The 24,728-nt window shown below is 44.1% G+C and overlaps 1 protein-coding gene across 3 annotated transcripts in view; it reads right to left on the reverse strand.

Annotated features, from left to right (window-relative positions):
* MKLN1 (muskelin 1) overlaps positions 1–24,728 on the reverse strand; it is a 180,155-nt gene that overhangs the window by 66,271 nt on the left and 89,156 nt on the right. For all 3 annotated transcript variants that reach the window (XM_034764311.1, XM_034764320.1, XM_034764329.1), the window contains one exon: positions 20,519–20,631. In XM_034764311.1, coding sequence (XP_034620202.1) covers positions 20,519–20,631 — 113 coding nt within the window. The remainder of the gene's footprint in view (positions 1–20,518; positions 20,632–24,728) is intronic.

Here is a 24,728-nt window from a genome sequence, read left to right on the forward strand (position 1 = left end):
CAGATAATTGTCCACTGACGCATCTAGTCACAAGTGAGGGGAAAAGGATGAAGAAATATTCTTCATTCAGGCAGCAAATGCAGTACTTTGGCTCTGGCTGATATACTTACAAGTACACTCATATGCAAATAAATAGGTTTAATCATGGCTAAAGTCCTTTCCGGGCATCTGACTCAGACATGCAGGAACAGGATTAAAGTCAGAGGCAGCTTTTAGCATGCAGTTATGATTTGTTTAGCAGCTCTATGATTTAAGATGAAAATTAAAAAAAAAAAAAAAGAGGAAAGCAGTTAGTATGATACAAGAGAACCTATTAGACTTTTTTATTCTGTGTACATACTGAAGTTTCTTTTGAATATTCAAAGCATGAATGAATTATTTATAGTCTCACAGTTATACTCCAATACTACTCCTGGGGGAATTCTGTGCAAAAAAAATTAAAAATTCTGCAAATTTTATTTGTCAAAAACACCACAGTATAATCACACCAGTTTCAATTATTTTGGTCAATTTATTTCAAAATACTGGTCAGCAAATATGTCTGCAAAAATACAGAGGAGTCAAGGGTAATGGAGGAGCTGACGGAGAGGGAAAGAGACTGGGAGTGAACCTGGATCGTTGTTGGGTGTTGGTGGGAGAAATATGGAACAGGTTATTTTATTTTTTATTTTTTTTTGGAGGGAAGGGAGGGATTGTTAGGGAGCCTCCTTCGTGCAGACCCTGGCCTTGCCCTTTCAGTCAGGCACATCTACCCCCGTCCCCATGTGTCCCTCCACCCCGACACCAACTCCCCCATCCCCATGTGGCCCTGCACCCCACTTAGCCACCCCCCTGTTGCCCTGAACCCCCTCCCCCGTCCCCATGTGTCCCTGTGCCTTCAATCACCCCTCTTCCCCCATGTGACCCTGCACTCACCCTTCCCCAGGTGGCCCTGCATTCCCTCCCCTGCACCCATGTCTCTCTCTGCCCCCACTCAGCTACCACACCTTCCCCATGTGGCTCTGCACTACTTCAGCCAGCCCCCAGCCCCCCATCCCTATGTGTCCCTGCACCCCTCCCCCATGTCTCTCTCTGTCCCTGTTCAGCCACCCTCTTCCCCCTGTGGCCCTGCACTCCCTCAGCCACCCCAGCCCCATATGTCCCTGCACCATCTCCCCAAGTGGCCCTGTGCCTCCACTCCCATTCAGTCCCTGTCCGAATCTGTCCTCCCACAATAGCCATTATGAACCCCAGTCTGTGACCCCCACACCTGCCCCATATACCCCACACTGTCTGTCCCCTCATTTCCCCTGTCTCCTACCCTGCCCCACCACAGGGCGCTGAAGGAAGGCAGCGTCTTTTCTTCCCTATCGGCAGCTGGGGTTGCTCTGTTCTAGTGCCACAGCAGCCCCTGGTGGGCAAAAGGCAGAGCTGCAGTAACTCTCCAGCCAAAGTTATTTTCTGCAAAAAAAATAAGGTGCATGCGCAGTGGTGCACAATTCCCCCCGGAGTATAATACAAATGACATCACTGCTCAGATTAGACTAAAGACAAAAAGTCCTCCTAGGGCCATCTTTTTTCATCACCCAGGAAGCAGTGAAGGACTGGTCCAGTATAGCTGAGCTGTGTGTTTTACAATAATATTTGCTAGAATTAAATTAACAGGAGGGTTAGGGGTAATAGCCAGCTAAGAATCTGAATTAACTCAGAAGTGAAGACAATCTACAGTTCAGGAAAGATGTTGATAAGTTGGAAAGGGTTCAGAGAAGAGCCACAAGAATAATTAAAGGATTGGAAATATGTATTACAGTGATAGATTTAAGGAGCTCAATCTATTTAGCTTAACAAAAAGAAAGTTGAGTGATTTGATTACAATCTATAAATACCTACATTGGAAACAAATATTTAATAATGGGCTCTTCAATCCAACAAAGATATAACATGACCAAATGGTTGGAAGTTGACCATAGACAAAATCAGATGGGATATAAGGTATACATTTTTACCAGTGAGAGAAATTAACCATTGGAACAATTTACCAAGAGTCGTGGTAGATTCTCCATCACTGGCAATTTTTGAGTGATTGGATTTTTTTTTCCTAAAGAGATATTCTCTACGAATTAATTTGGGAAAGTTCTATGGCTTGTATTACACAGGAGGTCAGACTAGACCATCACAAGGGTCCCTTTTGGCCTTGGAATCTATACATCCCATATTTTTGAATATTTGCAACAAAATGCTTACAAATCACCTCCAAACCAAGAATCATTCACTAAGTGAAATTAGAACCCTGTGGAAAATGAAAACAATTGCAACCTATTCAAATAATCACAACCTATGAGCAAAAATTAGGACATGTTTAATTATCTGCTATAAGCCATTTGCCCAGATCCAATTCCAATAACACTGTACAGCACTTTGCCCTGTTAGTTTCATGACAGTTAGACTGGCAGGTTAGGGACCAAGCGTGTAAGCAATCATTTAGATGTTTTAACCATATGGCCACAGTGGCAGTGGGGTCATGGGGAGGAGAAAGACACGACTGTAGAAATGAGGGACTCTCTCTCTCTCTCTCTCTCAGAACAAAGAGAGAGAGAGCACAAGTGCATTGCAAGGGGAGAATGGCCCTTCAATGTGCGACAGTGAGAGGGTGGTGGGTTAGCAAAGGTGTGTTTTTTCTTTAAGATGTCTTTTCCAACCAGCTCTAGGGATCACTACCCAGCCAACCAACTGCAGGCATTTGATGGCCACTGTCAAGTGTCACAGAGGGTGGGACATCACTGCCATACAAAGTAACTCCTCACTTACAGTCCCACTTAACGTTGTTTCGTTGCTGATCAATTAGGGAACATGCTCATTTAAAGTTGTGCAATGCTCCACTCTTACATTGTTTGGCTGCCTGCTTTCTCCACAGCTGACAGCCTCCCTACGCCACACCCTCCACCCCCCAGCACCTCTTGCCCGTCGGCAGACTCCACGGATCAGAGCCTTTCCCCTCCTCCTCCCCCCGCCTCCTGCCCATGGCAATCAGCTGGCTTGTGGCTTTTTGGAGGCAGGAGGGGAGCAGTGAGGACTCAGCACGCAGGCTCCCCCTTCCTCCCCTGCCTCCCGAACGCGGCAATCAGCTGACTTGCAGCATTTAGAAGGGAGAGGAGGGAGGGGGGAGGAGCCAGGACGCAGCGTGCAAAGTACAGGTGGAGGAGGTGGGGGGGGAGAAGAGGCGGGTCAAGGGTGGAGGCTTGGAGGAAGGGGTGGAGTGGGCGGACAGAGTTGAGCCCCCTGCCCCTGGTGCTTGCAGAGTAGGGGAAGCTGCCCTGGAACCTAAGCCCCCTGTTAACATTAATTCTTATGGGGAAATTGGATTTGCTTAACATCGTTTCACTTAAAGTCACATTTTTCAGGAACATAACTACAACGTTAAGTGAGGAGTTACTGTAGTGGGAATATGGAAGCCCAAGGCTAGGTGGTATGGTTGTGCGGACTTTGAATTCTCAATCTCTGTTGTAGCTGGCAAGGAGAGACAAGGTTATAAAATTTGTAAGGGAGGTTTAATTTCTGTTCCTTTGGTTTCACCTCAGGAGGTCAAGCTGTCAGGAGACAAGGAAACTGGCCTTCAATTCACAATTAACGATTGGATGGTGGGAAATTAACCAACCATCTATCATTTATTAAAAGATGAGACACCCCCCCCTCCCTTTGTGTACATTACACAAACTTCGGTAGATGCTGCTGCTTGGCCAGTTTTAGCATAGCGGTCATCATAAGCCACAGGATGGGGTGTGGGGGGGGAATTCAGTGGAAAGGAGGTGTAACCAGGTTGATTGCAGCTAGCCTTAAATGTAGGAGCTCTTCTCCAAAACTGGATCTGATACAGTGTTTCAACTTACACGAGAGTCAGGGGATGAGATTAACATGGGGCTGGTATGTGTGTACCACTCGCCCCATGGCACTACCAAGTCACTTCATAAGCCAACTAAATTCCTCATTCCAGGGGCATTAGAATGTACAGATTGATGGTTCTCAGCAACTTTGAGACTCTTAAGGCAGCTCAGGATTTCCTGGCCACCATGACGACCATAGGGCTATCCCAGGTAGGTACTGGCTCAATTCATATAGCTGGTCACAGTGTGGAACTCGTTTTTGGACTTGGAGTGAAGGTTAGGCAACTGGATATCAAACCTGTATCATGGACCAACCATTTCATCCTGCATTATGAGGCTGGGGCTCACCCCTCCTATTGGGGCAAAAGGCTTGTTTTGATGGTCTGCTTTCAAAGATTAATGGAACCAGAAACGCTCTAGGGAGCTGAGGAAGAATCACGTTCCACAAACAGACCACTCCTTTAGTGGGTTGGTAGGATACATATAATACTCCTCTTTTGTCTATCATTGATGGGGTGCTGTCTTGGCCAGCTTCATTTTCACAGGTTACCCTGATTTACAGATGATCTGCAACAAATGAAGACAGCTAGAGCACTGAAAGTGGAAGCCTCGTGCCAAGACTGATTGGTTGCAGCATAAAGACTTTTTAAAAACTCTTACAATGTGGCTGTGTAGGAGACAAAAAGAAAAACCTTTTCCTCCATCATAGCATCTGTGAAATCTCAGATAGCAGATTTGTTTCAGGTGATAATCTGGTAAATCTGGACTGTCTCCACTCAGTAGCTGATCTGAGTCCCTCCCACTGAGAGGAAATTGTTCGCTTTTTGTGTGGACAAAATTGATCATTTAGGGATTGGCTGTCTGTTTCCGTGATAGCAGAGTAAGGTCTTGAGGGAACAAGGGCCTTCTCTTCTCCTCCAGAGTTTAAACCAGTGATGCTCCATGAGACTCTGGAGGTGTTGGAAGAACTTCATCCCACCACCTGTACTTTGGATCCATGTCCTTCCTTGCCAGTGAAGGCCAGTGGGGAAGTACTGACCTTTACTTGTGGAGATTGTCAATGCCTCTCAGAGAGAAGGTAGGTTGCCTGCTGCTTTGAAGGAAGCAATAATGAGTTCTTTCCTTAAAAAGTCATTGCTTTCACTAATTATCAAAAAGTATCACATCTTGCTTTCTGGGTAAGACTGCTGAGAAGGTTGTGAAATAATTCACAGATGCATTTGATTTCTTTGACTCTTGTCAATCTGAGTACAGACCTGGCAATGACACAGACTGCATTGGCCAATGATCTCCTGGCAATGCACAAAGATGTCCAATGCTGGTATTAAATCCATCAGCTGTTTTCATTACCAACAGTAGGGCTCCGTGTCCGTGTCATGACTTTCCGCGACCTCCGTGACTTCTGCAGGGGCCAGAGCTCAGGTGGTCCCAGAGACAGCCACACCAGCCGTGGTCCCCGGCCAGCCGGAGCAGCCATAGTCCATGGACTTGGGAAGCTGGTGCCCCTGGCCTCAGGTATCCCCCCAGCAGTGACCCCTCCCCCAAGATTTAATCACAGGTATTTTTAGTATAAGTCATGAACAGGTCAAGGGCCATGAATTTTTGATTTTTGCACATGACCTGTCCATGACTTTTTAGTAAAAATACCTATGACTAAATCATAGCCTTAATCATGAGATGCCACTAACTCACCTGTAGACTCTGGAGGGGCTGATGTTCAGCAACTTAGTTCTCTTCTCAAGGAGAGCTCAATGTGTAGTTGTAGGCAACTGCTCTTGCACCCAAAGAGCTCTCAAGTGTGGGGTGTTACAGGGTCCTGTTCTGTCACCTCTCCTGTTCAATATGCATATGGGGCCAGTAGAAAGTTTAGTAAACAGGCACAGAGTTTTGAGTTTTGAATGGACTTATGACACCCAACTGTATGTCTCTCTCATCTGATTTAGGTAACGCAATTCAACATCTCAGACAGTATCTAACTGATGCTGGGGCTTGGAGAAGAGTGAGTGGCTGAGGCTCAAAACAGACAAGTCTGAGGTGATGATGGCCAGTTGGGAAAAGCCGCCAGAGGAGGTAACATCACCCTCCGTGGACTGAAGGAGCACATCCACCATTAGTTAATAGTGTCTACAAATTAAGGGGTGATATTAGTCCCCCTGGCAGTGTTGGACAGTCATGTCGCAGTGACTCAGTGACTTTTTACCATCTGCATCGGGCTAGGAGGCTGCTAGCTTTTCTTTCAGATGTGGACCTTGCCTCTGTTATCCATGCTTTTGTTCCCTCAAGATTAGTCTACTGCAATAAACTCTACATGGGGTTACAACTTAAGCCATTTGGAAACTGACAGTGCAGAACACGGCAGCTCACTTACATAAAGTGGGGCATCTTGCTGGAAACAAATGACACCTGGGCTGCCATATCTGCACTTGCTGCCCACTGAGTGGAGATTAAGGTTTTGGTTATGACCTACAAAGCCCTATATGGCCTGGGACTGCTTCTCTTCCGACCCATCCTATCACAGCTGTGGTCAGCATGCGGACTTCAAGCTAGAGCCCCTCATTGTAAGTAAGAGACTGGCAGGCAAGGTGTTTCTCCAGGAGGGCTCAGAGTCTGGAACATGCTCTCTTCACCATAGTCTGAAATAGCCCCAGCCTGGCAACCTTCCAGGGATGCTGCAAAATATATGTTTGATAGAGCCTTTGGAGAAGGCTGAGGGTACATTTTCTAGATGAAAAGTAGCTGGCTGGCTGACCAAATTCCTGATTTTAATGCTGCTGAGGTTTAATCTAATTGTGTTTATTATATGATTAAGTTAGCATGTCTAGAGCTTTGGACAGGCATCAATTTGAAATCTAAATAAATAATTAAAATAAATCAAATAACGTGCAAGTTTCATTGCAAATAACCCTAAAAAGTGAACAGAAATGTAAAATCCCTAATCTGGTTCCAAAAACATCAGTTTAGAACCTAAAAATGGAAGGTGACAAGAAGAATCTAGATCACTTGTCTCATAACAAAGTAACCCATCTGCTCAGTCATACAGGCTATCAAGAACATATCACTCCAGTGCTTCACTTTCTTCACTAGCTCTCTATGGAACATCCGGTGAAATTCAAGGTTTCAATCCTCATCTTCAAAGCACTGTTACACAAGTTACCCTCACCAAGCACGATCATGCCCTTCCATGACAGATAGCTCCATTGTTCCAGTGCAATGTATCAACTTAAAGCATTAAACTTTTGCCCCAAGAAATTGTTGTCTCAAACTCCTCAGAAGTTTCTAACTCACTCCAGTAAACATCAGAACCACTGTGATCATCAGCACCGTCAAGAACAAAATACCACTTCAAGCAAGCCTTACCATAACACCAAACAAAGTATCACAAAGTCCTGCTCCCTGAATAAAAATCTAAACAAATTTCCATTTAATAACTTCCTTTGGGAATGATTAACTTATTTACCACTGTAAAGACAAAGTTCTAATTATCATGACAATTAGGCCTTTGCCTGCTCTATCTGAAACAGGAAGAGGCAAGACACACTGAAGAACCAGACTTTAAAAAAAATCATCCTTGAGGTAATTCAGATTACACTTCAATTCAAAGTGAAGTAACTGGCCATAGCCTCACTAATTTACAGCATGATGAATCATGCAAGAAAAATGCAAAACCCTATGAAGATTAGAAAACATCCATTTCTAAAACAAGTCAAGAAAGAGGTGAGGTGGATTGGATGATCTAATACCTTTTTCTTTCTGAGGCCCCCCCAAACATGCTACAAAAACTCCACGGCCCACCTGTGCCACAATAACTGGTTTTCTGCATATAAAAGCCAGGGCCGGCATTAAGGGGTAGTAAGCAGGGCAATTGCCCAGGGTCCCACGCCACTGTGAAGCTAAGTTGCTCAGCCTTCTGCTTCAGCCCCAGGTGGCAGAGCTCAGGGCACTGGGCTTCAGCCCCATGCAGAGGGACTTCAGCTTTCTGCCCTGGGCCCCAGCAAGTCTAACACTGGTCCTGCTTGGTGGAACCCTTGAAACCTGCTCGCGGCCCTCCAGGGGGCCCTGGACCTCTGGTCGAGAACCACTGATCTAACAGATGCTTTTCCACCTCTAACTTCCATGCAATACCACCCCTCTCAAAGAAAAAAAGATGTTTTAACAGGTACTACAGTTAATAAATTGTAATAAATAAAGCGAGTTAATAAACTGCAAGAGTGATTAAACACTTAACAGAGATGTAAATTACCATGACAGTTCACAGAAGGCAAGATATATCCTCTGCCCTCAGGAGCTGAAAAATTTACATATATAAACACACAGAAAACATTGTAGGGCAAGAATGTAGGAGAGGGAGGGTCTGGGGAATTACTAACAATGACAGGAGAAGGGGGGAATTTCCCAAGGAGGAATGCACTGAGCAGAGAGGATGCTCATAGCACTTCCATTTTTCTACACATTTTGCATGTGTAACTAAGCCAAAAATCACAAGAATGTTATGAATAAGTGTTCTTTTACCAAAACAACACGGAGTCTGGGGGCACCTTAAAGCCTAACAGATTTATTTGGACATAAGCTTTCGTGGGTAAAAACCTCACTTCTTCAGATGCATAGAGTGAAAGTTACAGATGCAGGCATTATATACTGACACATGGAGAGCAGGGAGTTACTTCGCAAGTGGAGAACCAGTGTTGACAGGGCCAATTCAATCAGGGTGGATGTAGTCCACTCCCAATAATAGATGAGGAGGTGTCAATTCCAGGAGAGGAAAAGCTGCTTCTGTAATGAGCCAGCCACTCCCAGTCCCTATTCAAGCCCAGATTAATAGTGTTAAATTTGCAAATGAATTTTAGTTCTGCTGTTTCTCTTTGAAGTCTGTTTCTGAAGTTTTTTTGTTCAATGATAGTGACTTTTAAATCTGTAATAGAATGACCAGGGAGATTGAAGTGTTCACTTACTGGCTTATGTATGTTACCATTCCTGATGTCCGATTTGTGTCCATTTATTCTTTTGCGGAGGGACTGTCCGGTTTGGCCAATGTACATGGCAGAGGGGCACTGCTGGCACATGATGGCATATATAACATTAGTGGACATGCAGGTGAATGAGCCCTTGATGGTGTGGCTGATGTGGTTGGGTCCTCTGATGGTGTCGCCAGAGTAGATATGGGGACAGAGTAGGCAATGAGGTTTGCTACAGGGATTGGTTCCTGGGTTGGTGTTTCTGTGGTGTGTAGTTGCTGGTGAGTATTTGCTTTAGGTTGGGGGGTTGTCTGTAAGCGAGGACTGGCCTGCCTCCCAACATCTGTGAGAGTGAGGGATCATTTTCCAGGATAGGTTGTAGATCGTGGATAATGCACTGGAGAGGTTTTAGCTGGGGGCTGTATGTGATGGCCAGTGGTGTTCTGTTATTGTCCTTGTTGGGCCTGTCCTGTAGTAGGTGATTTCTGGGTACACGTCTTGCTCTGTCAATCTGTTTCCTCACTTCCCCAGGTAGGTATTGTAGTTTTAAGAATGCTTGATAAAGATCTTGTAGGTGTTTGCCTCTGTCTGAGGGGTTGGAGCAAATTCGGTTGTATCTTAGGGCTTGGCTGTAGACAATGGATCATGTGATGTGTCTTGGATGGAAGCTGGAGGCATGTAGGTACGTATAGCGGTCAGTAGGTTTCCGGTATAGGGTGGTGTTTATGTGACCATCGCTTATTTGCACTGTAGTGTCCAGGAAGTGGATCTCTTGTGTGGACTGGTCCAGGCTGAGGTTGATGGTGGGGTGGAAATTGTTGAAGTCCAGGTGGAATTCTTCAAGGGCCTCCTTTCTGTGGGTCCATATGATGAAGATGTCATCAATATAACGCAAGTAGAGGAGGGGCACTAGGGGACAAGAGCTGAGGAAGCGTTCTAAGTCAGCCATAAAAATATTGGTATAGTGTGGGGCCATGCGGGTACGCATAGCAGTGCCACTGACTTGAAGGTATAAGTTGTCCCCAAATCTGAAGTGGTTGTGAGTGAGGACAAAGTCACAAAGCTCAGCCACTAGGCCTCATCAGGGATACTGTTCCTGACAGCTTGTAGTCCATCCTCATGTGGAATATTGGTGTAAAGTGCTTCTACATCCATGGTGGCCAGGATGGTGTTTTCAGGAAGAACACCAATGCATTGTAGTTTCCTCAGGAAGTCGGTGGTGTCTCGAAGATAGCTGGGAGTGCTGGTAGCGTAGGGTCTGAGGAGAGAGTCCAAATAGCCAGATAATCCTGCTGTAAGAGTGCCAATGCCTGAGATGATGGGGCGTCCAGCGTTTCCAGATTATGGATCTTGGGTAGCAGATAGAATACCCCGGGGCTCTAGGGGTGTGTCCGTGTAGATTTGTTCCCGTACTGTAGCTGGGAATTTCTTGAGCAGATAGCGTAGTTTCTTTTGGTATTCCTCAGTGGGATCAAAGGATAGTGGCCTGTAGAATGTGGTCTTGGAGAGTTGCCTGGCAGCCTCCTGTTCATAATCCGACCTGTTCATTATGACTACAGCACCTCCTTTGTCAGCACCTTTGATGATAATGTCAGAGTTGTTTCTGAGGCTGTGGATGGCATTGCGTTCCGTACGGCTAAGGTTATGGGACAAGTGATGTTGTTTGTCCACAATATCAGCCTGTGCACGTCTGCGGAAGCACTCTGTGTAGAGGTCCAGTCTGTCATTTCGACCGTCAGGAGGAGTCCACGCAGAGTTCTTCTTCTTGTAGTGTTGGTAGGAGGGTTCCTGTGGATCAGTGTTAGTTTTTAAGGTGCCACCAAACTCCTTGTTATTTTTGTAGATACAGACTAACACGGCTACCCCCGATACTTGTTATTTTACCGATCGGGAAGATGTAAAGAGCAGTGAAATCACACAGCAAGTCAGCACAGTACTAGGATTAGAACTCAGGAGTTCCTGGCTCCCAACATTAAATTCAAGCCTCTTGGCCCTGTTACTTCATATGGTGTCTAACCAAATCACATGCTTGCTATGGAACATTCATGGATTAAGTCCTATTAAACATACTGGAGCTCGTTCAAAGCCTAAAAGCCGGGGGGGGGGGGGGGGGGGAATGTGATGCTCTTTCAAGCAGCATTTGCTATAGGGAGATGCCAACAAACTTAAGAAACTGAGTTGGCTGGAACTTTAATACCTCACTAACCACGAACCGAGTATAATCATCTTAATACACAATTATACCCTCTCCTGCCAGCAAAGTCACAAGAGATCGAGAAAGAATATTGTTAAATTGAAGGTACATTTCAACAGATTAGCTTAGTATCGGTCTACGGCTCTGAAAATCAATGGCTCCTCCATTTTACCAAATTGGGATTGCTAATCACGTTACTTCTGTCAAATCTCACTGTATTCTGTGCAATTTTAGTTGTTTCATGAGTCCAACACAAAGCCTCTACTAGGTGAGAAGAAATGCAAAGACGACAAACTTTACAGACATATCTGAATGCTGTTTGGAGATACTTTCCCCGACAGGCAAGAAGTGTTTTTTAGTCTGGTTGACTTTTGTTAGTCTTCACATTGGCTTATAGACCACCTATGGTGCTGAAGAAATTTGTTCTCATCAACTGTGTGCACACAGAACAAGGGGAATAGCCTTTGGCACCTGCCACTACTCAGAACTAGCGCCTATCAATCCTGAAGTTAACATACTAAGATTCCCCTCTAGCAGAAATTGGAAAGACCTGTTCCCCTCTTAAAAATTGCCTAATATAGCCAGTTGAAAATGCTATAATACTTTTAAAAGAAATCCAAGGGTCTTCTGCTCTGCACTTGGAGGCATTTAAAACCATCATGGGGAGGAGTTTCAGTTTATGGCAGAATCCTTAAAATACAGAAAACTGGTAAGTGATCTTCCAAATATGGTCAGAGAACTAGAACAAGACTACTATTCTGTGGTGCCTCATCAGGAACATAAACTGTAAGATACAGCTAAAACAGTGGTCTCTATTAAAAGACAAGCTTTTCAGAGCAATTACACATGCCACATGTGGTGTTACAAACATAAAAAAGAGCGGCTCTCAATTTAGCATGTCATAACTTATGGTACCACATATCTTTTATGCCACTTGAGTATGCAACCTTAGCCTAGACACAAATGATTGAGCCTTCTCAGAAGAAGGGTGATCCATGTGGAGAACTGGTTCCTTCCCAAGATCTCCCAGGACCAAGGTTTGGGACCCTTCACGGCATGATTCATAACGTATTTATGTAAGTATTCTCTTCTCTGTGAAGCTGCTGTGAAACTTTTAGTGTTTCAGTGGAAAGATGCTTATTTCGGACATTTGGAGTTTTGAAAGTGCCTGAAGTTTGGAATGCTATTATGCAGTTTTATCACGGTCAGAAGTGGGAATTGTAAGTGCCAGGTGATGGAGAGCAATGGAGTGGAAGTGAATAACTCTAGGTCAGGGGTCTCAAACATGCGGCCCGCGGAGCTCTTCCCTGCAGCCTGTGGAGCTCCCCCCACCCCCACCCCGTTACTTCCTGTCGCCGCCAAACTCCTCATCTCCGCCGCCCCGAGTTATTTTCTGTGCCTGTTAAGCTCCCCAAAGTTTGGGGCACCTGCCACCCCATGCCCCCCCTCCCCCCCCCGGAGTGTCTTCCGGCACCCACTTGCTGCCTCCTCACTGCCCAGGAGCCTAGAGCCTGCAGCACAGGGTGACTCAGGAGCCTGCAGCACACCTTGAATCCGCTCTGCAGGCTGCTGGCTTCCGGCAGGTCCTAGTGTCCCTCTCCACTAGGGCCAGGACAGGCTGCCCTTCCCTTGCCCTTCTGCCCTAGTCCTGAGCCTCTCTCTTCAGTGAGGTGCTGCCACCCTGGAGTCGCTCTAGGTAAGCGGCGCCAGGCCGGAGCCCACACCCCGCACCCCAACCCCCTGTCCTGAGCCCCCGCCGCACCCTGCACCCCAACCCCCTGCTGCACCTCTCACCTCTCCTGCACCCCAACTCCCTGCCCTGAGCCCCCTGCCGCACCCTGCACTTCAACCCCCTGCCACACCCTGCACCCCTCCTGCACTCCACACTCCAACCCCCTGCTGCACACCTCCTGCCCCCACACCCCAACTCCCTGCCCTGAGCCCCCTGCCGCACCCTGCACTTCAACCCCCTGCCACACCCTGCACCCCTCCTGCACCCCACACCCCAACCCCCTGCAGCACACCTCCTGCACCCCACACCCCAACTCCCTGCCCTGAGCCCCCTGCCGCACTCTGCACTTCAACCCCCTGCCACACCCTGCACCCCTCCTGCACCCCACACCCCAACCCCCTGCTGCACACCTCCTGCACCCCACACCTCAACTCCCTGCCCTGAGCCCCCATTACACTCCACACCCCTCCTGCACCCTAACCCCCTGTCTGGAGCCCCTGCCACATCCCACACCCCTCACCCCTCCTGCACCTCACACCCCAACTCCCTGTCCTGAGCCCCCATCACACCCCACGCCACTCCTGCACCACCTGGGGGCAGACAGGGGGCAGAGTTGGGGTGTGGACTTCGGAGAAGGGGTTGGAATGGGGGCAGGGAAGAGGTGGGGGAGGGGGAGGGCATCATGGAAGGGATGGAGTGGGGGCGGGGCCGGGGGCAGCAAGGGGCGGGTGTCAGTGATGCAGCCCTCGGGCCAATGAACTAGCCCTCCTGCGGCCCTCGTGGTCATTTGAGTTTGAGACCCCTGCTCTAGGTACTTGGTTGGGCTGGGAGAAGCAGGGGTGAGCTTTTCTTCAATGTTGGAGGAGTAGAAACCTTCATAAAAACAGGGAGGGGTTAACAGAAATCACCGCAGAGGTTACAAGTAAATAAAAATAAGCAAGGGCAATAATAAAATTAGGCCCTGATCTTGCAAACAATTGCATGCATGAGTAACTTGTGTGTGTAAAAGGTATTCACATGCATGTTTGCAGGAATACACGGTCAACTCTCTGGGGCAGTGACCATCTCGCCCTGTGTGTTTGTGTGGTATCTAGCGTAACAGGCACCTGATACTAATTGAGGTATTTGTGTGCAAACTGCAATAGAAGTAATACTAGACTCAAATTATTTCATTTATTTAGATTTAAAGTCTACAAAAATGCCTACACAAATTTAATGCACCTTAACAATTAAAAACTCACAATCACTTACAATAACTCTAATTTGACATGCTTGAAAAAATATAGAAGGGCTAATATTAGGGATGGGTTACTTTCCCATATACTGTGAACAGCGTGGCTATGAACTTTTCTCTTATAAAAGTTTGTATTGTGCCCATGGTGACATACCACAAATCTCTGTGTAGAGGATTTCTAGATTTTAAAAGGTTACATTCAATCTGTTAGATAGCACAAAGCTGCAGCTGTCTATAGGGCCCCTTTGTGCTAGGCACTGTACAAATTCATAGCAAGAGAAAATCCTTGTCCCAAAGACCTTACCATCTAAATGGAAAAGGAAGGCAAAGGTTGGGAGAAAGGGAATATTACCACCTTTGTCGTCTCCAATAAGCCTATTCCCATGCTTAGAGTTAGGCATGTGCCTAAATACCTTGCTAAATCAGAACTCTGCTGAGGAAGGATATTCTTATGGTTAAGGCATTAGGCAAGGAGTCCAGAGATCTGGGTTCAGTTCCTCACTGTGCTGCAGACTTCCTATGCAATCCTCAGTAAGTCACTTAGTTCCTCTGAGCCTCAGTTCTCAGTCTTTTGCTTATACATTGCATCCCTTTCCCTGTCTTGTCTATTAAGATTGTAAACGTAGGATTTTATTCTTTGTGACTGTACAGCATTTATGACAATGGAGCTCTGATATCAGTTGGGGTCTCTAGAAGCTACTGTAATACAAATAAATTATTGCAGGAATTATGGTACTATTGATAAAATATCAAAAACAAACTAACTATCATTATATTCAGTTTGCTGATTTACTTATCAGAACCACTGGGACTACCAAAAAATGTCAGCATTCTGACCCAATTTAGAGGCTTTGGGATTTCCAGGAAGAGAAAATTTATAAACTTTAGATAATGGTCAGCTTACAACAACTGCAGTCTTTCATTCAGCTACCCAATGAGCCAAAGATTTTCGCTTCTAATTACTTTCACTAAAATTCATGTATGACCTCTTCCAGGAAAACTAAAATCTGATATATGAAAGTTATTCGTTACAGTGCCAGTTTCTAAGCAAACGCAAAAACAAGAAACATTTCATACTTATCAATTAATAGTAAAACTAGAGACGAAGCAACATACCAATATTTAATGAAAGAACTGGATATTGAGTGAATGAGGATAACATGACAGATGTGATAATATAGGCTCTAAGACTAGACAACTTTGAAAATCTGAGAGGATTTGGGTATCAGACTTCCATTAAAATTAATGGGTATTGGGTGCCCTGACCCCCTAGGAAGGTTTGAAAAATCTCAACCTAAAATGTATTAATGTTAAGCATTGTATGGCTGCTAATTATATAGTCAATTGAGTACACTGCCCACAAACACTCACCACGGTTCAACGTAAGACCCATGATAAGGCTTCTTTAAATTCACATATTTTCGTCATGAGGTAACATGTTTGTAAAGTTACCATATATGCAGAGAAGCCTGTTACAGGGGGAGAAATAAAAAAAGAGGGAATGGATGCTGGGTCCAGGTGCTGGTCAGGGGCTACCCAGAGATGGAGGGACCTGCCTCCACATGGTACTCAGAGTGGGAAGATGAGCCATTGGGTCCATGCCCTGAATCCCTGATAGGGAGAGGGGTAGTTAGAGCTCAGCCCTGCTCACTCCACTCTGCTTCAGCTGCTCTGGCAACAGCTTGCTTGTCTACTCCCCAAATTCTGAGCACAGTATCATCTGCTGCTGCCATGTTCCTGTGTGGGTCTAATGCTTTAAAACAATGTTCTGTTATTTTGGCCAGGCGCCCAAATTTTGCTGACTGCGCCAGCCATAGAATACAATTTTCAACAGTTTGTAACTCAGCTAAACATGAATGGAATTTAATGGGACAAAGAAAAGGCATTTCTCTAGCCTGATGGCTCTCTCACTAATGAATTTCAAAGGACTGCTGCAAACAATTGAGCCAATACAGCTTCTTATAAAAAAAAAATACAATCTTTCATAAAAAACGCTAGGCAACCTAAATACACCTCTACCCAGATATAACGCTGTCCTCGGGAGCCAAAAAGTCTTACCGCGTTATAGGTGAAACCGCGTTATATCGAACTTGCTTTGATCCGCTGGAGTGCGCTCCTCCCCCCGCCCCCGCAGCACTGCTTTACCGCATTATATCATAATTTGTGTTATATCAGGTCGCGTTATATCGAGGTAGAGGTGTATATGGACCACTACTGTCTCCCCTATAGTTACACCTCTTTGTCCTAGAACTGGTTACTTTATATTACCCTTGAGATTATATTGGATAAACGGGGAAATGTTTATTGCATTCTGCTCATATTTTAGCTTAACAGTTTAATTATTTAGTGTGAATAGCTAAACCAGTGCCAAATTAATAAGCACTAAAGGCATAGAAATAAAATACATACATACTACAATATGAAGAGAAAATAAGATTTTAAGTTCTCTTGGGATCTATTTGAATATTTTCAGCCATTCCATGTCAACAGACTATTCCTTATAGCGACTTGTTTATGTATATTCTGACCTTCTTGTTAGAGGAATATCTGGAGTGTTTTCTTTAGCGTACCTATTCAGTTGAAATTCTAACCTTTCCATTTTTCACTCGTTTTACCCATCATTCATAAGAAAGATGGGCATTATTAGCATGTAAGTACATATAATATATAGTACATACTGACAGTATATTATATTTGAATTCTGAATATGCCCCCTTTCAATAATCAATAAAAACCCCACACACTGTAAACCTCCCTCTGCTTCAAATTCCCCTCAAGACTTTGTGTGAAGCCTTCCCAGATTTCCCCATAAACTACCCTAATGTCTCCTCTCTCTCCCCCGAGCCATTTTTCTCCTCTTACTTCTGATTATCCCCCCCGAAAAACAGTCACTCCTTTCCAAGATCCATCCTCCTTACACTCCCCCAGTCTCTCCCTTTCCTCAAATTTTCCTGATTCTCTCTCGCTCATCCCCAAACCCTTACTTTTCTCCTCAAACTGTTTTTTGCACCTGTCTCCTTTCCCTCTTCTATATTCTGCCCTGTTTTCCCTTTCCTCAATAGCTTCCCCCTAGCACCTAGCACTGCTACTGCCGGTTTTCTCAACCGTTTCCTAGGGACTGTCCTCCCATAGCTATCCCTTAGTACCTGGTCACCACCTAGTGTCCACCATCCATAGCTGTCCTCCTTCACCATATCAGTGCCCCTCATAGCTCCTCCTGCCTCATCCGCTAAGGCGAGAAAGGGGAAGCGGAGAAGCACTGGCTAGGGCAGCAGCTTCTATCATTTTCCAGCCAGGGTCCTCCTGCCCTGCGGATGCTCAAAGCTAGCAGGAATGGTGTCCAGACAAAGAAGGAACGAAGGAACTGAGCCCAGTGCAAGCATGAACCAGAGCTATAAGCTCCTGTTTGTCCAGCAAGAGGACATGGCATACTTTCCACCCATCCCTCCCTTCCCACAGCACAAGGCAGCAACTGCAACTGCATCCTGCCTATTGAGCTATTAATAGCTAATCAGCAGCTGGCAAGAGGAAAGAGGGGAGAAATAGAATGCTCAGCACTGCTGCAAAAAGCAACCTCCGAATCTCTTCTCTGCCCCCTCTACTGCTTTCACACCCTCCCCTTTACAGCCCACCAAAAGTTTGGGGAGGGGAGGGGAAGGGTGAGTATGAAAGATATTCACCAATCCCGCCTGGTATTTATGCCCATGCCTGTGAAACCTCATTATCTTCAGTTGGGTTGCACAAGTATGCGAACCATGATGCACCAGAGGTAACGCATTTCAGTATAGACAAATGGGAAGTTATACATGTAGAAACAAGGAATGCAGGCCATAACTACAGAATGGGGGGCTGTATCCTGGACAACAGTGATTCTGAAAAAGATTTAGGAGTTATAATGGGCAAGCTTCTCAACAGGAGCTCTCAGAGCAATGCTATGGCAAACAGAGCTTATGTGATCCTCGGATGTATAAACAAGGAGTTGCAAGTAGGAGTAGGGAGCTGTATATGGCACTGGTGAGACTGATACTAGAGTACTGTGTACAGTTCTGGTGTCCATATTTTAAAAAAAGATGTTTAAAAATTGGACGGAGTCCAATTGAAAGCCACGAAATTGATTCCACCACTGGAAAAAAATGCCTTACAGCAGAAGATTTACAAAAAACTCAATCTGTTTAGATTATCAAAAAGACAACAGAGGTGACTTCATTACAGTGCATAAGAACCATCACCTGGAGAAAATAATGGGTGCTAAAGGGATTTTTAGAAAAGAAAAACAATGGCTGGAAGTTAGAGCCAAACAAACTCACATTAGAAACAAAGCATGCATTTTTAACCATTGGAACAGACAAGGGAAATGGTGGATTCTCCATCTCTTGATGTCTTCCAATCAACAATGGATGCCTTTCTGGAAGATACACTTTATCTAAACGCAAATACTTAAGTTTAGTACAGGAGTAACGGGGTGAAAGGTATTAGCCTGTAATATACAGGAAGTCAGACTGGATGATCTAAAGGTCCCCTCTGGCCTTAAACTATGAATCTATAAATCTTTTTGTTGCTTCCTACTAGCCCAAACTGCAGCAGCTCCAACAGCTTCATGCATCAAATATAAAGCAAAAACAGGCTGAAGGTCATGGTACAAGCAAAAACACTAAAGCTCTTAGGATTCCAAAGCCTTTTAGTTAGGTTCAAATTTTTAAGTGTCCCTTTTATTTCTGTAGCTGAGAGAAGCTGAAGAAAGTAACAAGTTATTTCTGTACTGATATAGCTTCAGAACCAGTATTGGAATGTGACATTAGACAGACTGCTCATTCAGTGCTGTCAAATTATTTCCACATATGCTACCTGCTGAATTCTATCTTTTTGTATGAAGAATTTCTAGACAAAAGCACCACAAAACCAATATATACACACACACACATATATACACACACACACACACACACACTGTATAATACATCAATGATGTTTTCATCCACTGGACAGATGACAAACTTCCTCACAGATTTCCACCACAACTTCAACAACCACCACCCGTGCATTAAACTCTTCTCTGGAACATTCCCACACCAGCATCAAGTTCCTGGACACCACAATCAGCTTCAACAATCAAACCCTACTGACAATTATATACAAAAAAATCCCTCAGATCACCTACCTTCACAGACCAAGTAACCACCCTAAAAACACACCAAGAAATCTGTTATCTACAGCCAGGCACTCAGATATCACAGAATATACTCTGAGGAGAAAGTCCAGGATATACACCTAAACATACTCAAAACCACCTTTACCAAACAAGAACACTTCACCAGAGAAGCAGATTGCATCATTGAAGGAGCCACCCAAATACCCTGAGAGAACCTGCTTCAATACAAACAAAATCCCATCCGATCGCCCACCTAGTTCTCATCTTCCACCCCACACTGGAACCCAAACGAGTATTATTTAACAACTACAGCCAATACTCAACGGGGACCCTATCCTGAAATAAATCTTTCCTGAACCCCCCCATCCTCCCCCCCCCCCCCCCCACACACACACCTTTCTGGCCTGCAAACAACCCCCAACCTCATCATCAAAAGCAAGCTCTCCACAGACCAGGACACACCAGCTCAAAATGGGACCAGACCCTGCCAGAACAGATACAAAACCCACAGACATATCTCCACTGTTACAAAGATCAACATCCCGTCTGAACACATTTTTCAAGATCCATAGGTCCTACACATTCCTATCACAACATATGGTGTACCTCATGCAGTCCACTAAATACCCCAACAATAACTATGTGGGCGAAACCAGAGAGACAATCTCTACGCTCTCAAATGAACTCACATAGGAACATGATAAAAGACAAAAACACCCATCACCTCCGGGTCAACACTTTTCACAAAGCAATCACTCTATATCTGACCTTTATGTCATCCTCAAATGAAACCTGCCCAACACTTTCAAAAGATAAGCCTGGGAGCTTAAATTCAAAATCATGGTTTTAATAAAGACCCTGGATTTACAGATTATTACAACAATCTGTAGCCCATCAACCCGCCTTTTTGTCCTATGACTAAAGAGGTGTTAACAGGCCACATCACCTTGAATATAACCATAAATGCTAACTACTTATGCTAAACTATCTGTTCAATCTTTTATTTAGCTGTGACACTTTGAGTACCTTTCCCAGACCTGAACAAAAGATCTGTGTAGCTGGAAAGCTTGCTTCTCTCATCAACAGAAGTTGATCCAATAAAAGATATTACACCTCACCCATCTTGTCTCTAACTTGTGGGTTATTCTGCTATTGACAAATAAAACAACCTCTTCCCTCCTCTACTCTGAAAAGTATTTGAGATTGAGAAGCCACTTTATTTCATATTCTCCCAATGTAAGCACTTCAAAAGTCCAGTAGAACTTCAGCGTCTGAAATCTTAATCTTAATGCAAGCAATACTCTAACACAAGTACTACAGAAGCATGACGAATTTTGTAACTGTACAGATGATACATTTAATCAGATACTAGTAATATGAATGTTTGGTGAACTTACCTCTTTTTCAGTATCTCTAGATATACAGGTCCACTGGTTTTCCTTCACACTGTATGCCCAGAAGTCAGCCAGATCCTGAGTCCCATCCCAGCCACCAAACAAATAAACAGTTTCTATAAAAATGAAAGAACATACATGGATTTTAAAAAACACAAAACCAGTTAATTTGAATGCCTTGAAGAGGCATGACCTTAAAACATACTTATGATCTACCCAGGATGAAAAAAGAAGAACAGGAGTACTTGTGGCACCTTAGAGACTAACAAATTTATTAGAGCATAAGCTTTCGTGGACTACAGCCCACTTCTTCGGATGCATATAGAATGGAACATATATTGAGGAGATATATATACACACATACAGAGAGCATAAACAGGTGGGAGTTGTCTTACCAACTCTGAGAGGCCAATTAATTAAGAGAAAAAAAACTTTTGAAGTGATAATCAAGCTAGCCGAGTACAGACAGTTTGATAATAAGTGTGAGAGTACTTACAAGGGGAGATAGAGTCAATGTTTGTAATGGCTCAGCCATTCCCAGTCCTTATTCAAACCGGAGTTGATTGTGTCTAGTTTGCATATCAATTCTAGCTCACCAGTCTCTCTTTGGAGTCTGTTTTTGAAGTTTTTCTGTTGTAATATAGCCACCCGCAGGTCTGTCACTGAATGACCAGACAGGTTAAAGTGTTCTCCCACTGGTTTTTGAGTATTTTGATTCCTGATGTCAGATTTGTGTCCATTAATTCTTTTGCGTAGAGACTGTCCGGTTTGGCCAATGTACATGGCAGAGGGGCATTGCTGGCACATGATGGCATATATCACATTGGTAGATGTGCAGGTGAACGAGCCCCTGATGGTATGGCTGATGTGATGTGATGAAAAGGCAGCATGAATTAATCCATGTATAAGTCAGTGGACATGGAAACTGGTACTAATTTCAAGCAAGTTCCCTTCTGAATGCAATTCTCTCTCACCGGTTAATTGAAAGAGCAATGGAAAGGAGGTGGTTTATCCAATAATTTAGGTTTTCAGAGTGGCTTGACACAGTCCCCTTAGATATACAGCCGATTTTCTAGGCTATTCGGATTTTATTTATAATGTCTCTATCTCAGAAGGGAGAATCAAATCCAGTATTTCACTGTAAAAGTACTGGAGAAAAGGACAAAAAAAATTCAACAATATTCATGTTCAGAGTACTGTGAATAAGCACAGCTTGTTCAACAGGGTGTTAGGATTTTGTATGGGATGTGGTGCAGAAGCTATCAACTAGAACCTGAGATTGGGTTCTAGTCCAAGCTCTGGCAGGCTTGCTATTAGACATGGACTCAGTTACAAATGTTCTAGCTTATATCTTTTACAAAAGGGCAGACTAATTCCCTTAACAGTGAGGTAATTACAATTTATGAAGTCCTCAGATTTTGAGAAAGTGAGGAAAGCCACCAAAACAAGTTAGTAGCAGAACCAGAAAATTCCATGACTTCAAGTTCCAAGCCCATTCCTCTAGAGCTTGCTACCCATCAAAAGTTAAATGTCAGAGTATGAGGCATATTAAAACTATGACCCCACCAACCAATTAATGACCAACATAACGGTCTCCAACAGGTGTCCCGGACAGTCATGCTCAGATATAACTGAATGAAGCTTCTGGGTGTGAGAGGCATAGAGTCTCTGCGCAAAGGAGAAGTGAAAAAGAATCTCAATGCTCTGATAAGAAGAGGAGTAGGAAGCATCTAGTGTACTGGCTTGGTAACTTTGAAGTCTCAGATCTCCTCAAAAGAAAATTTGATTTTAATATCAAAAAACAAATTGATTAGTGAACAAGAGTTCAAATTTATTTTTCTCAAAATTTAAAAGTATTTCTAATTGGGGGGGCAGCTTTCAAAACCCTTTAAGTATTCACTTAAGTACTTTTCTTAAAAAAATATGCACTAGTTTACTATAACAACTGTCTGCCAACTTTCAATCCGGTACCAATTAAACAGCACAGTTAAAAATGTGATATAGAATTTAAATGGCTATTGACCCTTGTCTATATAATTGTGCTAGTGGGCATCACCATGAAAAGGTTATCCTGGTTCATTAACTTTAATTACCCTTCCTCTTGGGCTCAGGGCTCCCAATGTTCCCTGCAAAGAGCAAGTCCCTTTGTGCACATAAATTCTCACAGTTCACAAAACCCACATTACCACAACAGCTTCATTGATAGCCGAAGAAAATAAAAGATTTGGCACAGACCACGTATCCTATTGGGTCTCTGCCAAAATGTCATGCCTGCCTATGAAGGCTTTGTTGCTCCAGTTGAAGTTTAATAGCAAACCTGAATAAATCTAATGAAAGCTAAACCTTTTTAATCGACCTTAAGAAAACCTGGTAAAATGAAATCTTGCAAATGTTCAAAATATCATCATAAAAGTAAATGCCAATTGTAAGCACCTCAGTGCTTACAAGTGGCAACGAAGAGACAAATGTACACAAACAATGTCAAATTTGCTTTTATTCTTACTGCATAACTACATTCCAGCTCAGCGATAAAGGCTCCATCATTACCCAGTCCAGAATGACTAACATTCCTTCCCTTTCTACTGGCGTTTTAGCAGATGCACAAAATAAAACCAAACATCTTTTATTTATTGTATTGCCAGCACAATTTTTGTACTGAAATTTATTTATTACAAGATTTTTTTTTAGAAGGACAACGGTGTTTCCAAATACAAATTTATCTGCTGCCAAGAGATTCATGGTTACTTGTTTTTTTATGTTTTCTTCTAAATGTTTGCAACTATTCTTCCAACGTTTAAGTAAAATGTATTTTTATCCTTCACCACAAATCCAAAGCAACTCAATTTTGCAGCAACAGTTTCACTTCCTAGCCCCCTTTATATATGTGCACTATTCCACCATCAAATTGGGGATCTGTGACATCCTCCATAACGTTTGGCTTGCCATTAAGTCTTCAACTTTTATTAAATTCATAGTCTCTGCCATACTGCATTTATCTCTGTTCACAGCGTAAAAAAAATACAATATTTCCAATACCACGGTGTGTTAACAGTTGGTAAATGATGATTATGCTGCACTGGCTGTTCAGAGCAATCACAGTATCGGTTTTCTCTAACCACACTTGCACATACAGCTACTAGGCCTATGATTGCAGTGAAAACGTTTCAGCAGGATCCAAAGACTTGTAAGGGAGGACAAGTCTGGTGAATGGATTTGGAGTAGTCTGATGGTGATACTGACCCTCTTAGTCTTGGCTTAGGCAACATATCATACTTATGGGTAAAAAGGCTGCACTTTGAAACTTTCAGTTTACTTCTAGAAAACACAATACTAGTATTAGTGGTATCCCCCATTTTAAGTAAACGGACTGGCTAGTCAGGACAGGGACCACACGTTCCTATGGGTAGGTCTACACTACGAAATTAGGACGATTTTATAGAAGTCGATTTTATACAGTCGATTGCATACGTCCACACTAAGCGCATTAAAACAATGGAGTCACTATCGTGGCTAGCATGGACTTACAGAGTGGTGCACTGTGGGTAGCTATCCCACAGTTCCTGCAGTCTCCACTGCCCACTGGAATTCTGGGTTAAGCTCCCAATGCCTGATGGGTCAAAAACATTGTCACGGGTGGTTTGGGTACATGTTGTCAGTCGCCCCTCCCTCCATGAAAGCAACGACAGACAATCATTTTGTGCTTTTTTCCTGGGTTACCCGTGCAGATGCCATAGCACCGCAAGCATGGAGCCCACTCAGCTCACCGTCACCGCTGCTGTTTTGAGCTGGAGGCTTATGTCTCAGGCTGCTCTCCCAGATGGCAGCAGCGCGCAGTCACACCTACCCCAACCTACCCCTTGCTCCCATGACTCACGAAGTCTGGACAGTAGTAAGGAGCAGTTCAACTACAGGCTGAGCAAGTGCAGAATGGTGGTAGAATGTGCCTTTGGACGTTTAAAAGCTCGCTGGCGCTGTTGGTCAGACCTCAGTGCAACCAACATGCCCATTGTTATTGCTGCTTGCTGTGTGCTCCATAATATCTGAGAGAGTAAGGGGGAAGACGTTTATTGCAGGGTAGGAGGTTGAGGCAAACTGCCTGGTGTCCGATTTTGAGCAGCCAGACACCAGGGCGATTAGAAGAGCACAGCAAGGCGCACTGCGCATCAGACATTCTTTATTAATTTTTAAAAAATGAGATAATGGACAAGGTAGC

The sequence above is a fragment of the Trachemys scripta genome, chromosome 1 (genome assembly GCF_013100865.1).
Source record: "Trachemys scripta elegans isolate TJP31775 chromosome 1, CAS_Tse_1.0, whole genome shotgun sequence".
In the NCBI taxonomy this organism is placed as follows: Eukaryota; Metazoa; Chordata; order Testudines; family Emydidae; genus Trachemys; species Trachemys scripta.